This window comes from Uranotaenia lowii, chromosome 1 (genome assembly GCF_029784155.1).
Source record: "Uranotaenia lowii strain MFRU-FL chromosome 1, ASM2978415v1, whole genome shotgun sequence".
Taxonomy (NCBI): Eukaryota; Metazoa; Arthropoda; class Insecta; order Diptera; family Culicidae; genus Uranotaenia; species Uranotaenia lowii.
The window spans coordinates 73,353,248-73,376,953 of NC_073691.1; the positions used below are offsets into that span (position 1 = coordinate 73,353,248).

The following is a 23,706-nucleotide window of genomic DNA, read 5'->3' on the forward strand; positions in this document are numbered from 1 at the left end:
AAAGGAAATTGTAATCAAATTGTAAGACAGGCAAGAGAAAGTTGTAAGTTGTACAATCCTAAGATTTTGTGCTAAGCAAAGTTGCTATCAAATTGTTGAAAATGCAATACAAAGTTTTATATTTTCAAGGTGAGCAAAATTTGGTCCGTATATTGCCTCCACTTTGGTACGTACAGGCTCATATAGAATATTCTATACAACTTTTTCAGATTGTACAAAAGTGCGTATATCTCAGAAACAACTGAAATATACAGACCAAAATGTTCACTGGGCAATAAGAGATCCACAAAATCTTAAACGCGCGAGCTTTCCGATGGCAATATCATGGTTCACCTTGTCGAATGCGGCAGACAGATAGTAAGTTAGTTGTAGTTGAGCGTTGAGGCATACATTCATGCCGGTCGTTGGAGAGTTTGTGCTTGCAGTACATGAAAATGGAATCTAAAACCACCCATTCGAAAAGTTTTGCTATAGCACACAGAGCTGAAATTCCTCGGTAATTATTAACATCTTTCCTATCTCCCTTTTTATGAACCGGGAACATGTAAGCTTTTTTCCACAGTGAAGGGAAGGTGGCCTGGTCAAGCGAAGCTTGGAAAACTGTAATACCGTTTAAAGAAAAGCCGGGGTTACACAATCTAGAGATATTAAATGTAACCATTAAAGCCGGGTGATGTAAGCCTACTTTAACTAGCGGTGAAACACTCCTGATGGCACAATTCAGTTGGTCGTCGGTTATTGAAGATGTATCAAAGATGCTCGAGAATTTATTGGCAAAGAGATCGCAGATTCCGGAGTCAGAGTTCGCCATGATGTCATCCAGGAACATGCAGGACGGTGTTCCAGGTTCATTCCGCTGATTCTTGACGTGATTCCAGAAGGATTTTGGGCTAGTCTTGAGGTTTTGCTGAATTTGACTAAGATGGTTTTGATAGCTACGTTGACAGGCTTTTTTATAGGCGGAGTTGAGTTTGCGATATTCTTCCTTGGTATGCGGAGATTTGTGCTTGTTGTAATTTCGAAGGGCACGCCTTTTTGTAGCTTTCAGTTGTCGTAAAGCGGCTGTAGCCCAAGGAATCCGAGGATCAACATTGGCGGTGCGTTTCGGCACATGACGGTCGATTACGTAGCTGAGGATGTGCGAGAAAGTTTCGGCTGCAGCATCAGGGTTTGCTAGTTCGAGTTCGGATTCCCAGTCAATAGTGGCCAGTACGCGAGAAATGATATCGAAATCGGCCTTTTTATAGTCCAAGTAGAAGGGTGTGAGTTTATCAGCGGGGTTACACAATCTAGAGATATTAAATGTAACCATTAAAGCCGGGTGATGTGGTCCTACTTTAACTAGCGGTGCAGGTGCTGATTCGATAGTTGGTAAACGGAACCCGTCATTGGCGGAGCAAAGATCAAGCATCCGGCCGTTCTCGTTTACAACACTGTAGATCTGACGTAAGGTTGCTGTACTCAAAGAGTCTAGAATAATGTTCGAAGAAACCGAAAAAGTAGAGCGTTCAGGATCAGGATACAGGAAGGTTGGGACACCACTTTAAACTTGGCATGTTAAAATCGCCTAAGACGATTAGTTATGTCATCTTTTGGAGCGCAGAAAGAGCTTATTTTATAGATGCAGCGTGAGAATGATTCAGCTAAGGTAACGTCTCTCGAACGATCAGGAGGCAAATATAGTACGCCAATGTAAAGCTTCCGGTCACCGAGTTCGATACGGGACCACACCATCTCAAGATTATGCCAAGATTCATCATCGATTGGCATTGCTCTGAATTTGGACCTTACGGCGAGTAACACCCCACCACCTGTGGTCTTTCTGCTGTTACGGGAGCTTCGATCGCAGCGGAACACTGAATAATCGGGTCCAAAGATCTGGTTTTAGAGAGTGTGATCGTTCAACCATGTTTTGGTGAAGGTGATAATATCGTAGCAGGAACATGAAGTAGCGAGCAGATAATCAGTCAGGCAGGAATTGATACCACCGACATTCTGATAGTAGATGTTGATGAAATCAAGCGGTTCTGATGCCGATCTAGAGCCATTGTCACTGAAATGGAGAATACCATTACGCGGAGGAAGACAGTCAGGAGCAGCGTACTTGCCTGTTAAAGCAGGCTGGAGAACCCCTACGCCACAGACGAACTCAGGGCCGGGACGACTGGTGACGCTGGCAGGAATCAGCTCGACTGAGTCGAAGGACACAGGGGTCTCCGTGGGGCCCGATACGTTGCATCCCGGTGATGCGAACTCAGTACCAGTCGTGATGATCGTGGGGGGCGATGAAGAACATGTAGGAGTACTAGCAATCACAGCTTGGTGATAACCAACGAATGATGTACTGTTGGGCGGAAATTTATCCCACAAAAATTATGTTCGAGATGATGTAGAGTACTTGCCTGAGTATGCAGGCTGGAGAACCTCATTGCCACGATCGATCTCAGGGCCGGGACGACTTATGACGCTGGCAGGAAACTGCGCGACTGAGTCGAGGGGCTCTGAATTCTCCGTAGTGCCTAGTTCGTTGCATCCCGGGGTCGAAGCCAATGCCGCTGGGAAAGTACTTCCAAGGTGTGGTAGGAAATCGATAAAGCTGTCGAAAGGCAGGAAAACATCAGGCGCAGGAAGCGCTCTCAAGTTCGATGAATACTTGCCTGTAAGAGCAATCTGGGGAGCCTCATCACCACAGACGAACTCAGGGCCGGGACGACTGAAGACGCTGGCTGGAAACGGCACGACTGAGACGAAGGGCTCCGAGGTCCCCAAAGGGCCAGATTTGTTGCGTCCCGGTGATGGAACCCGTAATGCGGCAGCAATAAGATCAGACTGGAGAATATCGTTGTGGCATCCTGAATAGAATGGAAAACCCACGTTGTCAGATGAATGCGCTAAGAGTACAAGAAACTATAAATAGCGAGCAGCAACGAGAGCAGAGCTCAGTCTGGAGAGAACCGTCGTTAAGTATAAACCGTGAATATCACAATCGTCACAACAATCGAACTCAGGGCCGGAACGACTGAAGATAAGGGCGGGAAGCAGCGCGACTGAGTCGACGGGCTTGGAGGTCTCCATAGTGCTGGGGTGTTGCGTCTCCATAGAGGTTGGTGTTGCGCCCCGTAGAAGAAACCCTTGGAGACGCTGGCGGGTTCAGTTCGGACGAGAAACACGAAGATTTTATGAAGATACTAAAAGCATTCGATGTCGAGGCCGTCAAGGGCCCGCTGTCAGAGAAATGCTTAGAAAATATTTCATTTGTTATATTGATACAATGATTGATTTTTCAAAACAAAACATTCAATTCTCCCATACAAACCTAAAAGTTCAAATTTACTTATGTAAACGTTGCTTAAAAATTCTGCAATAAATCTTGTATGAGTTATGATGCAACACGAAGTTTTTAAAACCCCAGGGTTTGAGAAATTAGAAAAAGATACCAAATTGACTGAGTCTACTACAGCAGTTCAATCTAGATTAAATTTTGCATGTTACTTCTTTTCGGGCCAATGATAGGTATACGAAAGAAGTGATTTATAACACGTTTAATTTTTTTCAAGCTTATTTGAGTATGAACAATGTAAAGCTTCTCATTCATTATGAAAATTTACGTTGATTTATACAACCTTTCTCCGTCTACGACAATCTATTGAAAAATTCAAAAAACAACTCTCATTGCTTAAATTGGACCAATCAGTGATATTGAGTTTCTCTATCGAATTTTTAATTCCAATTTTAATCCAAGAATCGAAATTCAAATTAAATTTTTTGGACAGGATTTAACCTAAATCCGGTATTGAGTGTAAATTTTCACCAGGGGTCGGGGAACTTTTTGAATCATTACCCCAAAACATTTTTATTTAAGTTGATATAACTCCATGACGAAGAGGAAAAAAAAACTAATCCGTAAACACTAAGCGAGCTCTCAAAGCGAGTTATTTGAATGCTTCAGGGGAAATATTCACTTTTGCGTATACCGCTTAATTCTTCACTTTCGAAATAAAACCAACAAATTCAAAAATTTGCAAAATGAAAATGTACACTTTTCACTCACAAAATATTCACTGTTACCCCCAAGAATTTCACTTTTACCCCATTTGGGGTAATTTACCCCGGTTCTTCGACCGCTGATTACATTACTGGATGTTTGGCGGCTTGTAACTTTATTCGGGTGCTGCTAAATGAAACAATTTCTTCAAAGACTCTAAATCAATTCTTTAATTTTGTATCATTCCATTTTTTATGGGCGCACCTTGAAAGTCCAGGAAAAAAACTCCCTTATCAGACTTGAGAGTCAATATGACACCCCTCGCTTAAAACAGCTATATCTATTTTTTTCAAAATTAATAGTTTTGGAAATCTCGTAACGTTGCTCAAATATATTTTTCATATTCAATATTCAGCACAACTCTTGAATTTTCGTTATTCAAAGTCTAAGGAAAAAATACTGTCGATCTGCTAGGGAATGCTAAATTTCACTTAGTGTCCAAGAAAGCTGAAGTTAGAAGCTATAAGTATATATTTTTTAAAATTTTAAGAACATGACCACAACAAAAAAGTAAAAAAGTGGTGTCAAAACCGTACTCTTCAATCAATGAACCGTGAAAATTGTTTAAGTCAAACCAGCTAAATTTTGAAAAAAAAAATTGAAAAGTTGATGTAATTTGGCACATTTTTGCAATTTTAGATCGTCAAAATACAAAACACAGGAATTTTGACGAATTTTCAAAGGTACCTGTTATTCGATCTGTTTGTCAATTTACAACTTTTTTTTTTAATTTTCTTGCACTAAAATTCAACTTTGCATTTTCGCTATATTCATCACAAAGCCAATTTCATACCGATTCTTGTGGTCTAATTACATAACTTCACACAAATATTATCACTAAACATCCCTTTTTTTTCATTTTTTGTGGTCATGATTTTAAAAAAAAAATTCAAAATAATTTATAATTATGTGCAACTTATAGTTACTAACCTCAGCTTTCTTGGACACTAAGTATTTTTTTTAGTATTCCGTAGTGAATATGCAGTATTTTTCGATGCACGTTTTTTTGTAAATTTTTTTTCTTGGAATTTGATTAACGGAAAACCAAGGTGTTGTATGTTAATAATGCCTGAAAAACATATTTAAGTTTAGAGGTTTCCGAAACTATAAATTTTGTAAAAATTGGTTGGGAAACAAGTGAGATATATTGGTTTTAGTCAGGAGTGTAATACTGTTTTAGTCTTGTTTATTTCATTCTTTTCTGGTGCAAGCTTTGTTTGGAAATTTCAAATTTTTAGTTTTTTTCCTCCCATAACTTTTTGGGCAGCTTTAACTGCCGCAAATAGCAATACAATTTTTGGAATCAATTCAATCAGTCCTGAATTAGCAATAAAGCTCCAGAGAAAATGTTAGAATTGTAGTTGTAGCCTTTTAACTCAGCATGAGAACCACTGCTAGAAGTAGCATTCAGATGATCAACACCCTTGATAAATTCGCTAAGCTAGATCGCTAGGCTAGCAATGGATTAATTTAAGGGCCTTTTGTATTATTTCACCGATAGGGAGAAAAAACTCTAAAATCTCTCACATCTTTGAACAAACTAATGGAGGTATAGTAACGAGTTAGATTTTCTGGTTGGTTGTAATGAAATTTTGTAGAGTAAACTAAATATAAGAAATTTGAAATGAAAAGTTTTGTCAGCATTTTCGTAAAAATCTAGTTAATTTTATTGTAGTGGTGCTTATTCAATAAATTTATAACACAAAAAAAAAATATTTTTTTCACTCTACAATATCGCCCGATAAACGGCATAACTGGTTTTTCGAGTTGGACCAATCGGAGTATTTACAAATTCAAAACATAACGACTGATCAATTGAGCGAAACTTCCAGACGTAACTTGTTGTATTTTCGAGATAAGAAACATTTTTAGTAGTATTTTTAGTAACATTTTCTTTCTCTTTCAGACTTTCTGGTCTGGCCCGTTCGTATCACCATGCAAGCTCCCAAGAACTCAAATGCCCTACTCCGGGTTGTGACGGATCCGGACACTCAACTGGTAACTACGCCTCCCACAGGAGTTTGTCCGGTTGCCCGAGGGCCACAAAGCCGAAGAACAAACCACGCGACGGGTCCGAAGCGGAACCCTTGAGGTAGGTTTTACATAAAATCTGCATTTGAATGGTCCTTAAAATTTTTCTTTTCCATCAATAAGCAGATGTCCTATACCGGGATGTGACGGCTCCGGCCATTCGACTGGGAAATTCCTTTCTCATCGAAGGTGAGATCTTTTGTTTTTTATTTGTTCTGAACAAATGTTAACATTAAAATTTGTTTGATATTTGAAGTGCATCCGGATGTCCTATCGCTAGCAGGAATCGTCTTCGTGTGATTGATTCTGGAGGATCCTTGGGTGGACCGATCAAATTTGGCAGCGATTCTGGTTCCCCGTCACCAGGTTGTGACAGTGAGTTTCAAACCCTGAAATAGTTTATCTGATTATATATCAACATTTTTTTTGTCAGTGTTATCCGCTTCCAAAAAGATGAAGTATTCCGATGATGAGTCCGATCGATTGACAAAGAGCTTCGGTGGTATGTGAATTTAGAATGATTTCTCATGGGATGATTAAGTAACTTATTTTTATTCAAACAGGCATTAACGACTTAGTCACCTCCAATGACACTCGGAGCAGTGAAGCAAGTGACGGATCGATCGTTAACGCTCAAGCCCTCAGAGAGCAGAGCCAATCTCAACATCATAACGAAAGCGGTAGATACTCTGTTCAGGACTCCTTCCTGCCATTGAAGGCAACAACTCCGATAAGGTCCGACTCTCAAAGTGCTCCCAATTCTTCTGGACCCACAGGTAACGGTGAAGATCTTCTTTCGCTGGAAGCGGAAATAACGGAGCTGCAGCGTGAGAATGCCCGAGTCGAGTCGCAGATGCTGCGACTCAAAACCGACATCAGTGCGATGGAGTCACAGCTAGATCACGTCGATCGGGTACGTAACCTCAGGTTGGTTGACAATGATCCAAAGGAAAAGAACCGATTTTGTCATCTCGATACTTCGCACGCTCTGCGAAGTGTTGAGGGAGATGAAACGGAATCCTGTCGAAGAGTTTCACCTAACGTGTCTTTAGTTTAATTAGTTTCGGTTAACTTAAATTAATGAGCAAACTTCCAACAAACACTGTTAGAAAAATATTCTCAACTTAGCTCTCCAAGTCTTTGAGGTTTAAAAGGTGCATTTTGTGGAACGGAAAAAGCTTTTTTTTGTCGATTTTACCCACCAAATAGGATATTTTGGCTGTAAATGTATTGTAATATACTATGAACACAAAAAATTGTCTAAAAAAAAATCCACGCCAACGTTCATAGCGAACACATTTTATCTCAAAATAACTTCATTTTGTGCATCAATTCGTTCGCTTTGAAGATCAACTACTGCCGCGAAATAATGTTGAAAAATTGTCCGTAAATTGGTGCTTAAACTAGTTATTGTAATTGAGATCACAACCAAACTTTCAGAAATAAACTAGTAGTGCCATCTTTGTCATCTCTAAAACAGAAAGAGTCGGATGATTATAAAACAGTGGTTTTCAAAGTGGCTGCTACCTGTCCTGTAACAAACTGAGCTAAATTCCCTTTTTAACAATTTTATTACATTTAACTATCAACTGTACGATGCAAATGCGACTTTTCATCGAAAAATGAGAGGGTGCTCCTTTGAAAGGTCAGTTGAATGTGTTATTTTGAATAGGAAATGAAAGGCGTTATGCTTCATGACAGACATTTGCCGTCCAAGACAAAGCAGAGTTCAGACCTCTTCTTAGACAAGAGTATAATACAGCGATCGGGAAGGAAAAGATGGCAGTCATTTTCAAGCATATTAAACTGTTAAAGTTTCTCGATTTGAAAGCTATCTGTACTTGTGGCTTGAAATGTAACATTTTCGTTGCAAAAGCGTTTGCTACCTTTTCAGAACAAACATGACTTGTTTGTGCTACAACATTCATGTCGTGTCCAAGAATAAAAACCCTCAAAACACTTGAATATACCCTCCTGCGGGTCCATTTGAAGACCATCCATTTTGAAAAGAGGGATAATCTCCAGAAGGGTTTATTCGGATGTGTTTACAAGCTTAACATACTGGATTTTCATTCGATATTATACCCAAGAAACACAGATCATGAAAACTAGCATTATAACAGTTTTATAACTGTTTCATTGTGGTCATGAGAAATGCTCAGATTCTTGATTCGAACATTTGTTTTCATGTAGTTTTGAAAACTATAAAAAAGCTTTTACTAAGTACACTGTTTAAGTTGTTTACAAATTGTCCTGAATGCTCTATTAAAACCCCAATAAACATAATCTTGGTTTTAAAGATGGCATCGAAAAGGGAAAAATCGACTTCTTCTAGTTTAGTCCTTTCACCAGATACCCATTTAGGGACGGTTCAATGCTATTTTGTGTCACTTACAGCATTTAAAGTTCAGCGAAAGCCGCCATCTTGGATTGAAATATGGCGTCAGATAATGGAATTCGACTTCTACTCGTTTAGTCTTTTCACCCAAATACCAATATTTTTTGGGTTTCATGCGATCTGAAGTCGTTTACAACATTTTAAAGTTGAGTGGAAGCCGCCATCTCAAGATGGCGATAAGATAGTTGATACAACCATTATAAAACTAATTACTCTTTTATCTGACCATAAGAAAGCTTTTAAGCATTTAATTGACTAATGCCATGTTGGTTACAAAATCGAAGTGCACAAGAAGACGCCACGTTGACGGATTCACAATGTAAAGTATTTGAACATACTTTTTCTGGCCTATTTTCCATCAATTACATCTTGATTGACCATCAGACTTGACGAGGCGTATTTATTTCAAGATACTCTTTCATACAGAGTTTACCTAAAATCTTGACTGTCAGTACAAAAGATGCTCAATTTTACCAGATCATTATCTTTCATTAACCATCATCCTTGCTTGAAAAAATAAAAAAAAATCTCGAAGAACTAACAGAATAAATAAAAAAAAAAACCAAAAATGTTTCATAAAAGCTTTATAAAAGCTTAGCTGGTTACCAAAATATTAAAGAATAATTTTTTTTTGTTTAGATTATAGTCATTTTACCATCTTTATGGCATTCGCGACTTATAAAGAATAATGAATATATCGAAGTTTAAAAAATTAGCCACGACGACGTTTCTCTTCAAATTTCCAGGTTTTAGCGTTATTGGAATTCCATTTCATTCCATTCCAGAAACTCATTTTCATCATTTTCAAATTCTACTTCATCATTTAAAAAATATCGTTTAAATTTTTTTTATTCTTATCATCACTTCTTACCAAGTCTGATCGAAGCGGTATAATTTTGAATATGGCTATCAAGAGACGATATTGTAGCCGCTAGCTCTGGTCTGTTTATTTTTCGATATTTTTGACATTTTTCTTTGGATTGCTTTTTATTTTTCAGATTTGAGATTTTTTTTGTCTTGATAGCATTGGATATGAAAGCTCAAAACCATCTGAGAAGCTCAAATCTGATAAAAAAAGGCTTAAATTTAACCAGAAAAGCTTTATCTGGTAGATATTCAATGTCTTTTGGGCCACCAAACACCAGTGTAAAATCTTAGATAATTCGATTGATTTCTGGGTAAGCGCAACGGCTTTCAATTTTGCATGGAAACTTGTACAAAAGAAGAATTTTTAGCACATTAAATCATACAGAAAATTCAAATGAAAATTCAAGCTTGGAATGAAGTTGATCTTTGATTTTTGGTTTTGACTATTTTTTTAGCAAAACTTTTTGTTAACATGAAAAGCAGCTAAGGATTTAATGAAAAAGATTATAACTATTTCTAAATAAAAATTTGAATCCATTGAAAAATATCTAAAAATGGCAGACTATGCTTGTTAGAGCTTTCAATAATTCCATGAAATGTTTTTGCAAAAGTATATATGTAGGGGAGAATGAGGATACTTGATCCCTGGGGATACTTGATTCCTTAGCTATATCTCGAAACTGGAATGTCTTACATAGATCAAATGTTCTAGAAAAATGTGCCAAAATGAGCAAAATAACAATGCTTGTAGTTTAAATTTTTTTAACTAAATAATTGTTTGAGTAATTGACCTTTGTTTGAAAAATTTCACAAAATGTAACTTGAAGATCTTTTTTCATCACTTTAAAATGTTCCTTACATGGGAAAATTATGAAAAAAATATTTGTTCCAATGTATCAATCGTTCGAGCGTAAAATTAACTTCATAATGCCATATTTTCAAAGCAATGGAAAACTCTCAACTTTTTTCAGAAAAAGTTTTCTAAAATGTTGATTATGGGTACAATTGATCCCCTAGTGTTGAGTACAATTGATCCCCCTTCCAAATGACATATTCTTCTTCTGAATTGATCGTTATTATTGCTGATTACGAAATTACTAATATTAATCCAAAAACTAATATTATCAAACAATTGTCTGAAGACAAGAGCAAAAATAATTAAGTTTCTCTTAATTAGAAAAAATAGCGCCTTTAAGTATGCAATGTTATTAGCGTTGAGACAAAGTTATAGAATTTTCTCCTTATGTCTGCTATAAATTGTGAAATGAGAACAAATATGACCAAAATAGTCAATTAACATTCTATCTTGGGGTCTTGTTTGATTTTTATACAAGGATTAGGGCTTCCTAAATAAAAGATCAAGTCTTCTTCAAAAGGGGATCAAATCTCCCCTAACTTCAGAAAAATCGCAATTTTTTTACTCCCACTAAAATGCTTCTAGTTCATCAACGGGTTCAAGTATCGTTCTAATTTTTGGAGCATAGAAACTTAAAGTTACAAGCTGTCAGAAAATGACAAAGACGGCGAGTTGCTAATTTTTTCCAAAAAGATCTGGTGAAAATAAGAAAAGGGGATCAAGTATCCCCACTCTCCCCTATATGTAAATCAATAAATTACCAGGCTGTATAAAGCAGTTTTTGAGGTTTTTTTACTATCATCATACGTTACACCGTTCAAATAAACAGTCAAAAACGCTAAAATCAAAATAATTAATTTTAAAAACAAAAATTGTGTATAATTGTGTATAACATCAACAACTTTTCTGGAATACACGTGAGGTTTGTGCTTTGTTCACATGAATTGTACTGCCAGAACCAAGAAATATTTTTCATCAATTTTGTGGAACTTTCAGTACATCTCTGGCGATTGTGGAATGAAAAATTTTGTTTCCCCAAACAGACTTCATACAAAATAAAAACACGTTGCGCTAATTCAGGACTGGATGGATCGCTTTCAAAACAGTTATTGCTATTTTTTATAGCAAAAACAAACACAAAAAGTTATGGGAGATTTAAAGATATAAGAATTTGAAAATTCCAATCAAAGCAGACATTTCTGTGGCTACGTTTGGCTGCACTAGGCAAAAAAAAAAACAAAACAAAGTCAGTCATAGATCTATTCTTGAGAGCGACAGACGTGTCTGAGTGAATCTCTGAATTGAGATTCGTATGAATCGTTATATCACGACAATGGCGTGGTTGGTAGAATAAGAACATTAGTATCTGATTCGGCCTCCGGTAGAAAGACAAGTTGGCTCACGGAGCGCTAATTTTTATGGCTGCTGCTACTTAAAAAAAAAAAATTTTTTTCATTGGGCCTCCGATAGAAAGACGGATTGGCACTGGGAGCGCAGATTTTCAAGGCGTCATAATTCAGTACTCGTAGGATGTTAAAATATCTCAAATTATATAAAAAAAATCTATACGATCATACCTAAACCATATCAGTTATAGATATGCTCCTTTAAAGATTATATCTCGTTCAGATACCACAGTTAGATATTGGGCAGAACAAAATCTATCAAAAGTATAACTCATCAAGATATGAATGTTTCGTGAAGAATTTCTAGTGGTTAGTCAATAAACCACATTATTTGCTAAAAACCATGCTCCAATTTTTGTCTCCCAAAAATTATGGATCTGTTGAGCGAAACCCAGTAAAGTACGTCTTGAGCCGTTGACTTCGATGTCCGTGTTTCATTAAAAGTTGTACGTATATCAAAATAAGTTATGATCATTTTATTTTAAGACAATCCAAAAAAAAACCCTCATTATTGAAAATGAGCTCAAACCCATTCAAGTCTGTCAATCAAAATAAGGTATAATTCTAATTGGAGAAACTTAAAATCGAAAATTTTAATTATTTAATAATAACTGTATCAGATGTAAATATCTTGGTGAGATACGTTTGATTAATTATTTTGATATGCTCTCCTGATCGGGATCGGGTAGACAAACCATTAGGTCTTTTTTTAAACCTAGAAAGTACAGGGTCATTTGAATTTACTTTATGACTCTAAAAGTGATTTGATTAATACGAAGCTTTAAAAACCTCTGTTGGGGTGGGATTACCTTGCCTGGTATCTGGTGGATTGCTGGACTATATGGATGCCTGTGGGAGTTGGATCCTCTGCCTTGGGATTGATGCCTGAAGATTGGTTCCTCGGTGTTGGTTGGGTTGAGCCTTTCTCAACTGATTAATTTCCCAATTTTGGGACGTTCCGGACAAAAAAAAACTAACGCGACGACTTATAAAAACACGACACTAATAATTACACATTTATTCGAGCAAACTATACATACTATATTTAAACTTAAACGAAAAATAAACGGGAATGATTTCGACGAGTGTTTAGGGCAAGTGATAGCACACGAATGGGGAATTATATAATGCAAATGGTGCTAACGAATTACTTTTCCTTCAAAGCCCGGAAAGTACGTAGGTGCATTCTTCAAAGTGGGGTAGTTGGGTGGTGGGTGGATGGTAAATTTGCTGTCTCTCTCTCTCGCTGTCATCTGTGGCTGTTCGTTGTAGTGGTGGGGTTCCTGTATGGTGCGGATTCCGTTCATAACGCTCAGCTGATTGGCCGTCAGGGGTAAGTGGATGCCTTTCTGGTGGTTTCATCGTAATAGACAACCTCTTCACTCCTCACAAGCTGTCAGAGGATAAGTTTGGTAATTTTAAATTAAAATGTTTTTTGTTGGAAAAATGGGCTTGGGCCTTATCGTAGTCCTGTAATTGCCTAGCTCCTGACTGTGAAATGACAGAAAGACACATTTCTCAACTTTCCCGTCTCGAGGTGGCCGGTGTGTTCAGAACCCTATGGACTTGTCTGTATAGGGTATATTGAAGTTCGAAGTCTGCTCTACAAATTATGACGGTTTTGATGTTCTGAAGCACCATCTAGCTGAAGCCTGAGATAAAATACCGCAAAAACTATTGCGGGGTTTTTAAAAATTGCGTCTTGAGCTTCAGTAGCGAGTGGTTAAGCCCTAGGAAAAAAAAGAATGAACTGCACCAATCAATAGATTTCGACAATATGATATGTTTGAAGTAATATAAATATAAATTTATAAAAAGTTTTGTCTTTGACTGATAATGTATCTATAGGAAGTACCTTAATAACTGAACAATAAACTGTAATTTTAAAGATTCAAGAACAAAATGATTTTTCGAAAAAGTTGTTGCAGGTTTTGATAATGATTATTTTAGAAGGATAGGGGAGATAAGGGTTTAACGAGCACCCAGGGCAAAATAAGCACTACTCTTTTCTACAAAAGTACGTATTTTCTTAAATAAATTTTCATAAGGATTTGTTCGAACTTCCTATAGCATTAATTTTTCACAAAAACAGGAATCTCCTTATCATCTTTACAGAGATATTTTAAAAAAAAATCAGCTAGGTCTCAAGTAACGAAAATATTATAATTTTTGAACATCACGAAATAAGCTCTTATGATCTTAAACTCACCTTGATCTATAAAGTACGCACTGCAACATGTTGTACAAATTGTTTCTTAATTTTGACCATCATAAAATTTTTGATTTTTAACTTTTATCAATTTTAAAACACATTTTTACCTGAATTTATTGACTCGGGGCATGTAGAGCACCATTGATCGAAGCACGATGAGCATTTTCTGCCGTAGAGTCTAGTAGCGAATTAAAATTGATTTATAGAGCTACAACTTGACTATTGGTAAGGTGTCGGAGAGGTAATCAAAAGACTACAGTTCGATTTCTGTTCGAGGTGATTTTTTTACATTTACAATTTATGATCGATTTTTTGATTGTTACTTTATACGGCTAGTACAGCGGTCGGCAACCTTTTGAGACAGAAGAGCCAAAAATTGCAAATTAAGGAAATTTCCAAGTTTGAAAGAGCCGCACTTCAGTTTATCCTTACTACAAATAATGGTGATCGCTGAGATACATTGCATCCTGATGTTAACTCAGTTTTATTATTCTTTTCACATGGCCACAGATTTTCGTTGTTTTGTTGGCAAACGGAAGCGATTTTCTTTCTTCTGAATAATACATTTTCAAAACGAGAACAGCTTAGTAGTGTTGAAATTTTGGCGATTTGCCATTGTGATCTGATAAAATTTATCATTTGAAACTTTCCTTACAATTCTTTCCTAACACCTATTCCCAGATTATAAAGATAGACTTTCGATGTTTTCTGTTGAAATATTAAGAAGAAGCATTGACAATTTTATATCATAAAAATGCATACTAAAAGAGGTTAATCAATATAAAAAAAACTTAACGAGGGTTTGACAGTATTATTATTTTTCCTAAAATTCTACGAATAAGCCTAAAATTTTTTTGGTTTTGAACATCTGTTAAAAGCCATTGAGGTTAATTTATTTGTTATGCGCATAAAACTATCATTTTAAATAGATAAATATTCAAATATACATGTATATATGTATGTATATATACATGTATTTCGGGCCTTATAATAAATAAACCAAAAAAATTTAATTCACAAATGACCATTTTAAGGATTGAAAAAAATTAGTCAAAATTTGACAAAATTTAAAGATCGGTCGTTAAATGTGATCTGATAATAATACGATTAAATTTTTTTTTATTACAAGCAAATCTTAAAAATAATGTCTAAACCTCTGAGTCTCAAATACATCATGAATTCAGATTAATCATTCTGTCAAAGTTTCTATGAATTCTAATCACAAATTCATATTTTAAATTTTTATACAATTTATTCTATTTGATTTTTTCAAACAAATATTTTAATTTGATGAATTTTTATTATTATTTTATTTGAGACACTTTACCATCTGTATGGCATTCGTGTCTTAACAATTTGTTGAATGATTTCTCAGTTTTCGCTTGCGAATTTGTAATGTTAATCGTTGTAGTAGTTTGTTAGCGGTTCCCTTAGCGATTGTGTGAATAATTTATTTTAATTTTTCAATATTTCCAACAAAACAATTTGAAATCTTTCAAACAGTCAAAAACATAATTTTAAAATACTTTCAGTTTAGTTTAGTTTTTTTGGCGTTATTTTGATCTTTACTTCATAGAACAAACCAAAACCAAAATTATGATAAAAACTTAGAAATCAAAATTAACTTTTAAAACATGCATGACGTTTTTAAAATAATTGCAGGAACATGGTGAAAAAATTAAGTTTAGAATAAAAAAAAGGATGTAAAAGTTGTAAGAAAATAAATTAAAGTTTTTGGAAGAAAATGTTTCTCTACCAAGTATAGTTGCTCCTTCGAATAAATACCTAAAATCATTCATATTATTTATGAAATTCTAAAATTAGATCCAGCACTCAGCTCCCGGTTTACAAAAGTATTTTTTAACAAACTTGAAAATTTGTTCATTTGTTCATCAATATCTGAAAAAAAATTTAAGAAAGAAATTTTAATGCACATATAACAATTATTATCAGAGTTCTAAGCATTATTTAAATCATCATCTGATGTTCTTATTTGATCAGAACGGTGGTAAAGCAAATTTATTTTTAAAATATGCAATTCAAGAAAAACAAACTCCATTTCATAATCTCAACAGTTAGGACAGTATTTGGCGATAAAAAACTGCTCGGTGTTTATCCGATTAAATCAGAACAACAAAGAAAACAAATTCAACGGAAAACTTCCCGTACCACCAAAGAAAAATTTCTCCAAGCTTTCAAATGCTATATCAGACTTTTATGAAGAACATTGACTGATTTCTAAATCTCAACTTGGTTGCGAACTGACAAGATGCTGTTAATTTGTTCTATAGTAGTTTTTTTGGGTTTTTTTTTATCCTGGCAAATATTATCTTAACTGACGGAAAATTAATGTTGCGTCCGTTTACTCTTGAAAATTTCAAAAAATTTGTATTTTCAAAATTTTCACACATTGAGCTAAAGAGCCGCAATTTTTCACCAAAAGAGCCGCATGCGGCTCGCGAGCCGCTGGTTGCCGACCTATGGGCTAGTAGCATCATCCACCAAACAAATCACCAGAAACATAATGTATGAGCGGGTGTGAATTGTTTATATTCTACAAAAAGACCTAGATTATTTTGATATTGCTTTGTTTGATGAATCTACGACTCACCTGACTTCATCGAGTTGAATTCGCTGCTAGATTCCCCGGCAGAGAACGCTCGTCGTGCCTTGATTAATGGTACTTATACTGCCCCAGGGGGGTTCTCATTATGCCCCTACAGTGGCTGGTTTTCAGCTTTTGGCAATTTTTTTTTTAAAATGCATTTTTTAACGTTTTCATCTGGTTTTCCAAGTTTCAGCCCGTTATGAAATAGGCTTTTCAAGTGTCTGAACACGAAACAATAATGTAACCTCCATATTATATCTATTTTCTATGGTTAAATAAGCGTTTTCCTTAAGGTGGCCATTATGCCCTAATCTCCCCTACATTTTATATGGCTTGATTCAAATACGAGTTTCCTGGAATCTTATGGTTAAACACGTTCGTCGTCAAGCGTCACCCACCTAAAAATATGTCTTATTTTGATTAGTGAATACATCAATATGAAGTCATCAATTATATTCAAAATAATCTCAAATTATTACCGAATTCCTGTCCTCCAGCCGAAACGATATCTCCAGATGATGTTCTGGCTCAACAAAGTTGGAAATATTTTGTAGTAGATGCAACGAACGTGTCAATAAGGCTCTTACAGATTTATTCTTAAAAGAAGAAAGTTAAAAATTTAAACAAATCAGTAACAACAACAAACGACAGGTAACAACAAAAACAAACAAGTTTGCTCACAATGCCATATCAGATCCATGGAAGAGGTTTTTATGCAACAATTCTTGATTGTCGACAGTTTTAATTTCTGTTGTTGTTTAAAAACACAATGAAATTCCTTTGATGTCACAAGTTTGGAAAGTTTGTCCAATATTTTGCAAAAAAAAACTTTTTAAAATTATATTTCTTAAAATGATTTTTCATCGCTATAAAATGCCATAAACCATTAAAAAAAAACAAAATAAAATAAACAATCCCTTAAAACGTCTCCCTTCAGAGAGGATCATATCCAGAAGTCAACAGCTCAGTAAAGATAATCGTCTCTAATCTTGTTTTGGTTAACCTAAACTATCAGTCCGATAGAAGTAAAAAAAATCCTTCCAAAGCCGGATAAAATGCCACGTCCAGCTACTGGGCGCCACCGTTTGACTTCATCAAAACGGACCATCGGGAAGCAGCAACAAAAAACACCCCCCTAAAAAAAACGGAAACCGTTCCGGCGAATCAAATTCAATAAAGTCATAAAAAGCATAAAATAACAAAACTCATCGAGATATGATCGCTCGTAAATTGTCTGTGTGAGCAGGCACGTTCAAATGGTTTTTTTTTCTCTCTCCCCAAATGTAACCTAGACCAGGACAAGCCAGTACAGTGTAGCTAGCTAAATCGACAGGGTAGTTTCCAGCACCACCCCCAACACTCTGCAAACCACTTGTTTCCGCTATTCACCCCTTCCGAGAAAGTGAGAGTATTAGGAGGAAGAAGCAGCAAGAAAAAAACGGTAACCATCCGAAATTATGATGTTTTCCGACGTTTTTTTTACTCTTTTGCTTGTGTCGCAAACTAAGGGAAAGTGACCCTTTTCTTTGCTCTTCATTTGTCCAAACAACTTCGACTCCTCCACATCGGAAAATAGGGAACGACGGGAAAAAAAAACACAGCAAGATAGATTTCTTTATTGTTGCGGCCATCACACCGGAACTATCGTTCTGGGTAGCTACAAAGTCAAGGCAGTTTTCCCTTTTATTTTGGGAGTTTTTTTTTTCAGCTTTACCTTACGACACTGCCCTGGCTGGAAGATTGCTATCAGGGATACAAGGGCGGAAATTTGTAACAATTTTCCTTTCCTGCCTCTCCCGGGTTTCGAATTTCCATACATGCATGATGGTGCAACGGCATGGACAAAGGTACGTGCTGTCATGTTAATGTGTTAAACATGTATTCTATTAGTGTCTTTGGAATATTTATTTGCATTCTAAAGATGACTAAAAAAAATACTCGTTAGAGAGACATGAGTCAAACCAATTAAATATCAAGTAATGAGAGTAATAAATTGTTTTGAAATCCCGAAATTCAAATACCTTTTCTTCTCTTCCATTCTCTGATCCTAACAATTTTGTTGATTTGGGTGAAATTAGTGAAATTAACACTAAACTTTAATAGAAATGATGCACCTTATGTTGAAAGAACATTCAATGTTTGAAGCTTTCCAAACTTGTTTTAATTATGCTAACAATATTATTATGTCTTAACGATTCCCTCATGGATCCACAAAGATTTTTAAATTTTCTGAGTTGGAACGCTAGATCTTTGCTGGCTAACCAAGATGAATTCTTTTTATTTTTGAAAACTCAAAACATACATATTGCTGCCGTCACTGAAACTTTTTTAAAGCCAGACAATAACTTGAAAAGCAAAGCTTTCATAAAAATTCTACGAAACGATTGAATTGACAAGGTGGGAGTGTAGCTATTGTCATCAATAGACGTCTCAAATTTAGACTTCATCCTTCTTTCAATTCAAAAGTCTAAGAAACAATTGGAATTGAATGGGGAAAATTATAATTGTTTCCACATACTTGCCTTTCCAATCTAGCGGTGAACAGAAAAATTTCTTGAAGGGAGATTTACAAAAACTCACCAAAAACAAATCTTTTTTTTTTATTATTATTGGTGACTTTAATGCAAAACACCGATCTTGGAATAATATTTCATGAAATTAAAATGAGAATATTTTATTTAATGAGTGCTCTGCAGGTTATTATACTGTTGAATAACCTGATGGGCAAACTTGTTTTTCTTCAAATAGAAATCCCTCCACAATTGATTTGGTTCTAACGGATTTAGGCGAGCATTGTAGTCAATTAGTTACTCATACGGACCTCGATTCAGACCACTTTCCAGTAACTTTTTTTTATCCCAAGGTCCCATTGAAAAATCAACATGTAACTTTTAAAAAGCTGACTGGGAGCAACATTGAAAATTTATTGAACGTTATTTGGATATAAAAGTTTCCCTCAATTCAATAGAAGATATTGATTTGGCTGTTGAAAATTTGACAAATTCAATAGTCAATGCTAAAGCCGCTTTAATACCCAAAGTTAAACATAAATTTAATCAACCTTTGATCGATGATGAATTTCAGTTTTTGATACGACTAAAAAACATTCGTCGTCGCCAATATCAACGTACTAGGGATCCTTATTTGAAATTTATTTATTGCGACCTTCAAAAAGAGATCAAACGTCGTTTAAATTTTATTCGTAACGAAAATTTTGCAAAAGCAGTAGAGGACATCAAACCCTACTCAAAGCCATTTTGGAAATTAACGAAAATTCGAAAAAAGCCCCAGAAGCCAATTCCTACTTTGAAAGATGGGAATAAACTTCTTTTAACTAATGCAGAAAAAGCTCAAAAATTAGCCCAACAATTTGAATCTGCTCGTAATTTTAATTTAAACGATGTTATTCCAATTGATGCTAAAATTTCCCTTAAATTTGATGATATTCTTTCAAAGCAAAATGTTTTTGAAAGTTCCTATGAGACAAATATTGAAGAACTTAAATTGATTCTCAAAAAATTTGAAAATATGAAAGCCCCGGGGGAAGATGGGATTTTCTATATTCTTATCAAAAAGTTGCCTGAAAGCAATTTCAATTTTTTAAGTAAATATCTTCAATAAATGTAAATAAATAAAAAAAATGCCAAAGTAACTCCAATTTTGAAACCTGAAAAAGTGCTTCAGAGCCTTCAAGCTATCGACCAATTAGTTTGCTTCCTTCTTTAAGTAAACTATTTGAGAGAGTTATTCTGAATAGAATGATGATTCACATTTGTAGGAAAAAGATAGCAGAAATATCGACAATTTAAAATCATTGAAAAATGCTTGAACACCCCCAGCAAAAAACATCGCACGGCTTGACAGTTCTGCCGTTGCGTCGGTGTTAGTGCGTGACTGCCGAAACAGCTGATTGAAACAGCAGCAGCAGCACAGTCCAAACTAAACCACCGTCGAAGTGAAATCACCCCGCATAATAAACCGTCGCGAATTTGACCGAAAAGTTTAAGTGGCCTTTTTTTTACTATCCGCGAATTCCGCAAAGTGTCCGAACCGGTCGTGTAATTGGGTAAGCGCTTTGCCCCAACATTTTGGTCCTTCGAGCCGGATTCAGGACATTTGTGGAAGCCCCGTGGACCGCGGAATAGTGAAGCTGTTCGAGCTATTGTTCCTGCCTGATAGCTGCACCATTTTGGACGCAGGATTCGCCATCGCTACAGCAGCTGAGAGACGACGCCGCGACGCCATCGCAGATTTTGGTGCAATTGAAAATTGCAATCAATCAGCTGGGAGCAGTTTTTTTTGGAAGCAGATCCAGGAGGAACTGAAAGTTTTTTTGATAACGAGAACGGTAAAGTGTACGATTGGTGGCTTGATGCATGTGGCCTACCTGAGTGGAAATAAATAAAGAATTTGCATGTGAGTAAGACTTGGTTTGTTGCATGTGGTGTGAGCCTTGTACGCTGTAAGTTGGTCTCGGATTCTGCCGCATCATTTTCACTTTGCTGTGTTTTATTGATTGCCTCCCCCTCGCTGCTGTCAATAGGGTTGCCAGTTGTCGGTTTCGTCGCGGTACTGTGGAACGTCGAGTTGATTTATCGGTCAGTGAATTAATATTGAAGTGTAACATATTTGGTGCAGTGTCAGATATTTTAAAGTGTAGCAATGTCTAAAAGTACGCTGAAGGCTTTGCTAAAACGTGAACGGCAGTTATATGTTATTTTTGATGGTACGGATAGATTCATCCAAACCTATCAGATTGAAAGTGATCGGTGTCAATTAAGTTCGAGATTGCATGTGATTGATACTGTATACAGTGAGTTTTTTGAAATACGGAGCAAAATTGAACTTTTGCTGGATGAAGCGGATGAGAAAGAGCAGAAAGATGCTGACAGTGAAGTCAAAGGAGAGATTGCCAAGCAACGTGAAGAGGAAAACGACAAGGTTCTACAGCAATTCGATGACCGATACTTCGCCATCCGAGGTGACCTCCTTAGACTCCAAGGTGATAAGGATGCCTTAGGTGTGAACACAACCAGCAACAGTCAGAGTCAGTCTGCGTCAGGAAATACTTCGAGAGTAAAGCTACCAGAGATACGTTTGCCGTCCTTTAGTGGAAAAATAAGAGAGTGGATTACATTCCGGGATTCCTTCCGAAGCCTTATCCATGACAACGAACATCTGACGTCTATGGATAAGTTTACATACCTTCGTTCCTCTCTACAGGGTGATGCACTGAAGGAAATCAACAACATTGAGCTTTCAGAGGCAAACTACGACGTCGCCTGGAAAACTTTACAAGTTCGCTATGAAAATAAGAAGCTGATTGTGAAGGCTCATCTCGACGCTCTTTTCGCCCTCGAACCGCTCAAAAAGGAGAATTACGATGGTCTGAACTTCCTCATCAGCGAGTTTGAGAAAAACTTGATGATGTTGCAGAAAATCGGAGAGCCAACGGAGTCTTGGAGCACAATATTAGTCTACATGTTGTGTTCTAGACTAGATTCTGCAACATTGCGCCAATGGGAGACGCATTACGGGTCTAAGGAGGTCCCAACGTACGAAGAGCTGCTTCTGTTCTTGCAAGGTCACTGCTCTGTTCTCCAATCAATCACCTCTGCAAGAAATCCACCATCCGAAGCCCGTCAGACGAGATCAACAGTTTGTAATACAACCATCAGATCAGTTTCACGTTGTCCGTTCTGTGCAGATCCATGGCACTCACCGTTCCAGTGTGGCAAATTTCAACGGATGAAGGTTCCCGAGCGAATGGATGCTGCCATTCGCAACAAGCTGTGTCGAAATTGTTTGATGCCAGGCCACTTCTACCGAAATTGTGAACGAGGTTCTTGCCATCATTGTCAGCAGAAGCACCACAGTATGTTACATTCTAGATCCTCCGTTCCACAGCCGCAGTTTTCGGCACAATACCGACAGCAGAGTCAAACGCGTTCGGCGCAACAAATACCGTTTCAACCGCAACCGCAGCCAATGAATCAACAGCAACAACACTACACAGCATGAACAAACCCACTCACACAACACAAACACAAATCCAGACAACGCACAAGCCACCACAAGTCAGAATTACGTAGCACTTCCGTTTACACCGTCTCGTAATATTTTACTGTCCACGGCGATGATCCGAGTCAAGGATCGCTTTGGAAACACACTGCTGGCACGTGCGCTGCTAGATTCGTGTTCTCAGCATTGTTTGATGACACGTGAATTCTCTCGACGGCTTAAGTTCCACGAAACCCCAACGTTTTTGTCGGTGCAAGGCATCGGCTCGTCTCAAATGGTTTCAACGAAGTTAGTTTCCGCAGAAGTTGGTTCTAGATCCCCCAGAATTTCCCAGTTTAAAGAATGGATGCAATTTTTTGTACTGCCAAGGTTAACAGTTGATCTGCCTACTGCTGCTTTTGATCCTTCGATCCTTACGCTGCCGAGTTCGGCCTGTTTAGCAGATCCTGGGTTTTATGAGTCTGGTCCAATTGATGTTATAATTGGAGCCGAATTTTATATGGATTTATTGTCAGATGGAAGAATGAAGCCGTTAGAGAACGGACCCACATTGCAGAATACAGTTTTTGGCTGGATTGTGTCTGGTAGATTGCCCAATAATCAAAATTCAGTTTCTCAGTCAGAAGTTTATGTCTGTTCAGTCGGTGATATTCAAGATCAGCTCACACGTTTTTGGGAGCTCGAAACATGTCATGTTCGCAGCGTTCAGTCGATTGAAGAGTCAGCTTGTGAAGAGATTTTTAAGAATACTACTGTCAGAGATGAGTGTGGAAGGTTTGTTGTAACTTTGCCTAAAAAAGAAGGTTTTTTGAATCGGATTGGAGATTCTAAAGTTATCGCCACGAAACGGTTTATGAGTTTGGAGAAACGATTGTCAATGGATTCTGAGTTGAAAAGGTTGTATTCTGAATTTATTCATGAATATCAGAGTCTTGGTCATATGTCAGAAGTTATCGTCAGCTCAAGTCAGGTAAATGAAGTTTGCTACTATTTGCCGCATCACGCAGTTCTTAAGCCCGAAAGCACCACGACAAAGTTACGGGTGGTTTTTGACGCTTCCTGTAAGTCGTCGACAGGAGTTTCTTTGAATGATGCGCTTATGGTTGGCCCGGTTGTACAAGATGAGCTGATTGATATTGTATTGCGATTCAGATTGTGTCAGTTTGCGATTGTGGCAGATATTGCCAAAATGTACCGTATGATCCAAGTTCAGAAATCAGACCAAAAATTGCAGAGAATTCTTTGGCGAGACTCCACCAATC

At 36.8% G+C, this 23,706-nt stretch overlaps 1 protein-coding gene across 7 annotated transcripts in view; it reads left to right on the forward strand.

Annotated features, from left to right (window-relative positions):
* The window catches only part of LOC129749112 (myelin transcription factor 1-like), a 130,363-nt gene that overhangs the window by 91,888 nt on the left and 14,769 nt on the right, over nucleotides 1-23,706 (forward strand). For 4 of the 7 annotated variants that reach the window (XM_055743992.1, XM_055744015.1, XM_055744022.1 and 1 more), the window contains exons 9-13: nucleotides 5,952-6,137; nucleotides 6,200-6,265; nucleotides 6,333-6,451; nucleotides 6,510-6,578; nucleotides 6,640-6,989. In XM_055743992.1, the coding sequence (XP_055599967.1) occupies nucleotides 5,952-6,137; nucleotides 6,200-6,265; nucleotides 6,333-6,451; nucleotides 6,510-6,578; nucleotides 6,640-6,989 (790 nt within the window). Of the gene's footprint in view, nucleotides 1-5,951; nucleotides 6,138-6,199; nucleotides 6,266-6,332; nucleotides 6,452-6,509; nucleotides 6,579-6,639; nucleotides 7,004-23,706 lie in introns of all 7 variants that reach the window. The other 3 variants (XM_055744037.1, XM_055744030.1, XM_055744001.1) reach the window with 3 other exon arrangements.